This window comes from Nicotiana sylvestris, chromosome 3, assembly GCF_000393655.2.
Source record: "Nicotiana sylvestris chromosome 3, ASM39365v2, whole genome shotgun sequence".
NCBI classification, from domain to species: domain Eukaryota; kingdom Viridiplantae; phylum Streptophyta; class Magnoliopsida; order Solanales; family Solanaceae; genus Nicotiana; species Nicotiana sylvestris.
The window spans coordinates 207,861,577-207,867,993 of NC_091059.1; the positions used below are offsets into that span (position 1 = coordinate 207,861,577).

Here is a 6,417-nt window from a genome sequence, read left to right on the forward strand (position 1 = left end):
TGTGTCAATTTTATTTTCTTATGAGACACCCTATTCAACACATAACATGCAGTCAAAATAGCTTCGCACCACAAATTTAAAGGTGCATTTGACTCAATAAGCATGGCATTAGTTAACTCTACCAAAGTTCTATTTTTTTTTCCTTCAGCCACACCATTTGATGCAGGAGAGTAAGGAGGATTAGTTTCATGAACTATTCTCAATGATCTCACAAAAGAATTAAATTCTATAGACTCATATTCACGGCTTCTATCACTTCTAATTCTTTTTATTTTTCTACTGAATTGATTTTCTACCTCATGGAGATAATTTTTAAAAATTTTAAATGTATCACTTTTATTTTTTATCAAGCAAACATATGTGTACTTAGAAAAATCATCAATAAAAGTGATAAAATATCTATTTCCTCCACGAGTTAAAATTTCTCCAAGTTCACAAATATCAGTGTGAACTAATTCTAATAATTCAATTTTCTTTCAACTTGAAGATGAGGTCTTTTAGTTATTTTAGCTTTACTACAAGCCTCACATTTTTGAAAAAAAAAATTAATCATTGAGATTAATCCTAAACTACTCATGATTCACACATAATGATTATTAATATGACACAAACGAGCATGCCAAAAATTAGTAGAAGAAAGCATATAAACAGAACTAGAAAAAGTTTTATTCATCTCAATATTCAACTTGAACATCCCATCACATGCATACCCTTTACCCACAAAAATACCCTTTTTCATTATTACATATTGATCACTCTCAATAATTTGTTTGAAGCCTACTTTGTTAAGAAGAAAACTAGACATCAAATTTGTTCTCATTAAAGGAGTATGTCACAACCCGAATTTTCCACCGTCGGGACCGTGATGGCATCTAACATTGAAACCGATAGGCAAGTCAACGTTATTGATTATTTTACCTTTTTCCTTTATCTTTAACAATTTAACAGGTGATATAAGAAGATCAGTGGAAATTAAAATGCGGAAGAATAGAATTTAACAATTTAACTTAGTACAATTACGAAACTATAATAAAACTCCACCCAGAACTGGTGTCACAATCTCACGGACTGTCTACGAATACTACAAATAGTGGTATGAACAAGGAAAATACACATCTGTCTTAGAAATAGATAAAAACAGAAAGAAACAGGATAGAAGGGGACGCCAAGGCCTGCGGACGCCTACAGAACTACCTCGGGTCTCCACTAGACTGAAGGCAGTAACCTCAATCTATGGTCCGTATGGTCCAGTACCAAAATTTGCACAAAGTGTAGAGTACAGTATCAGTACAACCGACCCAATGTATTGGTAAGTGTCGAGCCTAACCTCAGTGAAGTAGTGACGAGGCTAGGACACGACAAACATCATAAACCTGTGTAGTTAATCAGTATAATAACAGAGTAACAAGTAATAAAACTAAGCAGAAATATACGGGAAGGGGCAACATACTATGGGGGTGTCAACATAAAGAAGTACAGTAGTAAGGAATTTGAACAGTTAAAAACACTTGAACCGATAACAGTAAATGAACATAGCAAAAAGAAAATGCACGGCATCACCCTTCGTACTTTTACTCTCAATCCTCACCATATGAATAATATAAATGTGTACGGCATCACCCTTCGTGCTTTATCACTCTTCCTCACCATATGCATAAGTATGAATGTGCACGGCATCACCCGTCGTGCTTTATCACTCTTTCCTCACCCAAACAGTAGAAACAATAACATCCTGGCAAGAAAATCAACAATATAAACAAATACATCTCGGCAAGGGAATCATCTATAACCAATTGCGTTCCAACAATTAACTTCACAAAGTAAATCTCAACTTGAGCCAATACTCAACAATGTTCAATTACCATAAATTATCATAAGTCTTGTCCAGCATGGATAATTATCAATTTAAGTATGGACAATACATAATAAGAGTCACAACAATCACAGTATAAAACTCATGGGCATGCTCGACACCAACGTATAGATACTCGTCACCTTACCTATATGTCGTACTCAACACTTACACGTAGCAAATAAGATGACAATACCTATTCCCTCAAGCTAAGGTTAGGCCAAACAGTTACCTCGGATTCCACGGCCAAACTCAAGGCTCAACTACCGCTTTCCCTTTAGATTTCACTTCCAATTCACTTGTATCTAGCCATAATTAACTTAACAACATCAATAAATGCCAAAGAATTCAACTCCAATGCTTAATTATAGGTTTTCTATCATTTCCCCGGAAAAAAAAGTCAAAAATTGACTTCGGGACCTCTTGGTCAAAACTCGAGGTTCAGACCAAAACCTGATTACCCATTCACCCACAAGCCCGAATATGCAATTAGTTTTAGAATTCGACCTTAAATCGAGGTCTAAATCCCCAAATTTGTAAAATCCTCAATTTTTCCCAAAACCCCTAATTCTACCATGAAGGAACAAGATTAGGCCTAGAAATCTAATGGGTGTTGATGGAAAAATGAAAGAAATGAGTTTAAGAACACAAACCTAGGATTTGGTGTTGAAATTTCTCTTCAAAAATCGCCCAAGGTAAAATTCTATGGAAGGAGATATGAAATTTTGAAGAAATCCTGACCTAGGTTCTGTTTTAAAATCACTGGACAGACCTTCTTCGCGTTCGCGAAAGGTCTGTCGCTTTCACGATGCTTTGTGGCCAGAAGGGCCTACGCGTTCGCGATGGTCTGTCCTCCCTGACCATCACGTTCACGGGCTTGGGACCGCATTCACGAAGAACAACTCAAGGACTCCCCCAGCCACCTCCATTACACTTCGCATGTGGCCAGTCGCGTTTGGGAAGAGCAATCCCCTCAATGCTCCGTGTTCGCGACCAAGGTCTCGCGTTCGCGTAGAAAAAACCCCTCCCCAGCCCATCTTATACTTTGCGTTCATGTGAGTTGCATCGCTAACGCGAAGAACAAAATATCAGAACACCAGAAGCAGCAATACAACAGAAGTTCTTAAGTCCAAAATATCCTGAAAGCTATCTGAAACTCACCCGAGCCCTCGGGGCTCCAAACCAAACATGCACACAAGTCTAAAAACATCATACGGACTTACACGTATGATCAAATCGCCAAAGTAACACCAAGAACTGCGAGTTTAGCATCAAAATCAAGGAAAAAATTCAAGAACTCTTAAAGTTTCCATTTTCACAACCGAGGGTCCGAATCACGTCATAAAATTCCGTTTCTTACCAAATTTTACAGACACAACTTAAATACCATATTAAACCTATACCGAATTTCGAAACCATAATACGGGCCCGATACCATCAAATTCAAACACCATTAAATTTCCAAAAACTCTTATATATTTTTGAGTTAAACAATTTTCTTCAAAAAAATTATTTCTCGGGCTAGGGACCTCGGAATTTAATTTCGGGCATACGCCCAAGTCCCATATTTTTCTACGGACCATTCGGAACCATCAAATCATGGGTCCGAGTCCGTTTACCCAAAATATTAATCGAAGTCAACTTAAATTTAATTTAAAGGCGAATTAGCATTTTTCTCAAATTTTCACACAAGAGCTTTCCGGAAGCACGCCCCGACTGCGCACGTAAATAAAGGAGAAAGAAAATGAGGTCTTGAAGGCCTCAGAACCCCGGATTGGGTTCTAAAACACGAGATGACCTTTTGGTCATCATAGAGTATAAAGTACGTCTTTCAACGTTAATACGCTTCCTGAAGTAAACTTCAACTAGACTTCTCCCTTTTCAAGCACCTGGGTTGTTGAGAATCACCAAGTATGATGGTTTTGGGATCCTCAAATGGAGTATATACTTTAAACCAATATCTATCATAGAAAACATGATGGTTTGCTCCAGAATCAGCCCACCATCCATCAATATTTTCTACCATGTTAATGTTTGTTATCACCGCCACAAGTGGCTCTTCGGTAACATTTACCTGTGGTGTAGGACCACATTTCCGAAATTTACAAAATCGAACAATATGCCCACTCTTGCCACAGACAAAGCATGGTTTCGCAATATGAACTTGTTGATTCTGTGCTTGGTTGTTTGTACCATTATTCTTCTTGGAAGGTCTACCATAATTTTTCTTAAAAGTCTTCTTCTTCGGCTTCAAAGAAGTATTTTTGTGAGTTTCATGAGTAATATTATTTGAAATAATTAAATTTACCTTTGTAGTGACGGGTTGTAGAGTGCTCTCTTCTGATTGCATAAGTGTATCTTGGCCTCTTGCCTCTTCTTCCATGTGAATCCGCATTATCAACATCTCAAGTGAAGTTTCTTTTTGTTTGTGGCGGATAGTTTTTTGAAATTCCCTCCATGAAGGTGGTAGTTTATCTACTATGCCATAAACAATAAGGTTGTCTCCAATTTTAATATCCTCGGACTTGAGCTCTCCAACGATCATTATGAAGTCTTGAGCTTGGTCTACTACAGATTTATTATCCATCATTTGAAAACGAAAAAATCTACTAGTAGCATATTTTTTCGCACCTACCTCCTCGGTATCATACTTACTCTGCAATACTTTCCAAATTTTCTTTGTAGTAGAGTAATTTCTATCATAATAATCATAAAAATTATCAAATAGACAATTAAGAAGATAATACCGACACTTGTATGAATCATCGTTGTATTTTTTAATTTTTCCTTGAAGGGCAGTTAGCTCATCATCATTCATGGAGGCGTTTTCTACTTTGCTTGGATTCTTCTCAGTTAAAATGTAAGAAACATTGAGAAGACTCAAATAAAAAAGTACTTTACCCTTCCATCTCTTGATATGAGTACCGTTGAAACGGAATGGCTTGTTGAGATCTCCCACCTTGATATTCGCAAACTTTTCAACTGTAGCCATAATGAATCTCCTTAAAATTATTGGTGAAAATACAATTACAGTTGAAAAATAAAATGAATAAAATAAAATATCTTCAAGCTGAGGTGCGAATATCTCGCTCTCTTTAACGAGATTCAAGCCCACTGTAGCAAAGTCTTCACTGGTCCAGCAGTAATCCTCTTGACTTGTTTCCCCCAGGATACAACAGCACATATGACCCGAACAAGCTCTGAACAAGTTGTTGAGTCCAAAGCTCCACCAAGATGAACACCTTCCTTCAACAAAAGTAAAAACTTACAACTTTAACCTCACTTTATTGAAACACTCTACAATTATTTTTTCACCTCATATTATGGAAGAAAGATTCTTATTTATAGGTGTAGGATCTCTTCCTTGAATTAAATTAGAAGAAAGTGGGGTAATAAGTTATGATATCATGGAGACCATAGGATAATTAGTGTGTAATTAGTGGTAGAACATGAGAGAAGAATTACAAAAGAGTTATGGCCATTTTCTACTTCATGGAATAGTGGGAGTTATGGGAGTTACGGCCATTTTCTACAATGGAGTAATGGGAGTTATGACATATTTTATTTTAATATTAAAATGCTAAAATACTAACACTAAATATTAAAAATTCTTACATATAGCGAATGATTCAAATAATAGAAATTTTAGGCAATTTTAGATTCCTAAATACTAGAAAAATAATTTAATTTATAATTTTATCCAACTTAAAGCTAATACTATATTTAAGACCCATTTGGTTCAAGGAATTAGGTTGATTATTCCGACATAAAATTAGTACAATATATATATATATTATCGAGCTCCAGCATTTTATATGTAGGGCCGTTTGGTTCAAGGGATTAGGTAGATTATTTCGGGATAAATGTTAGGATTAAATTTGTTTTATATTTAGTTGGAGACATAAGCTAAAATTAATATTTATTTTATTTCAAAATTTTGATGTCATTTATCTCATATAAAAGATGGAATATCCCAATTTTGTACCAAATGACCCCCTAAATTTAAATGTTTTAAAAGTATATTATATATGAAAGTTATATGAAGAAAGTACCAAATGGTATTCATAATTTAAAAATATTTAAAATTAGTAGGTCATTTGGTAAATTTTTTTAAATATTTTAAATTATAGTTATAAGAAAATTATTACATGAAGAAAGTACCAAATGGTATTCCCTCCCTCCCCCCTCCCTCTTAAAATATCAAATATTAGATCTTTCTTCAATAATTAAAATCTTGATTCTAGTTTCATGTTTAAAAGAATGTGGAAAGAGGATGAAGTAAGAGAAGAAAGAAAACGAGATGATTCGTGATAGCATAGATAGTGGGTGTGATAGTGATAGGTGCCTATCTACTTTTTTGCTATAGAATTGCATAGTAGCTACATTAGCAGAGTACTCTTATTTTACTTTTTAGTTTAGAGTTGTGACGACCCGGCCGATTGTCTTAAGAATTTACATCACGATCCCCTATTAACTGATTTTTCCAAGTTTATTTCTGCTAATTTGATTTGCCGGGATGTTCGGTTTTGAGTTTCGGAGAGTTTTGGGACACTTAGTCCCTAAAT

The 6,417-nt window shown here is 35.3% G+C and overlaps 1 protein-coding gene across 1 annotated transcript; it reads right to left on the minus strand.

Annotated features, from left to right (window-relative positions):
* Window positions 1–3,713: 3,713 nt before the first annotated feature.
* On the minus strand, window positions 3,714–4,844 carry LOC138888614 (uncharacterized). The gene has a single exon (XM_070170508.1). The coding sequence runs from the start codon at window positions 4,842–4,844 to the stop codon at window positions 3,714–3,716; it is 1,131 nt and encodes a 376-aa protein (XP_070026609.1).
* Between the last annotated feature and the right edge of the window lie 1,573 nt (window positions 4,845–6,417).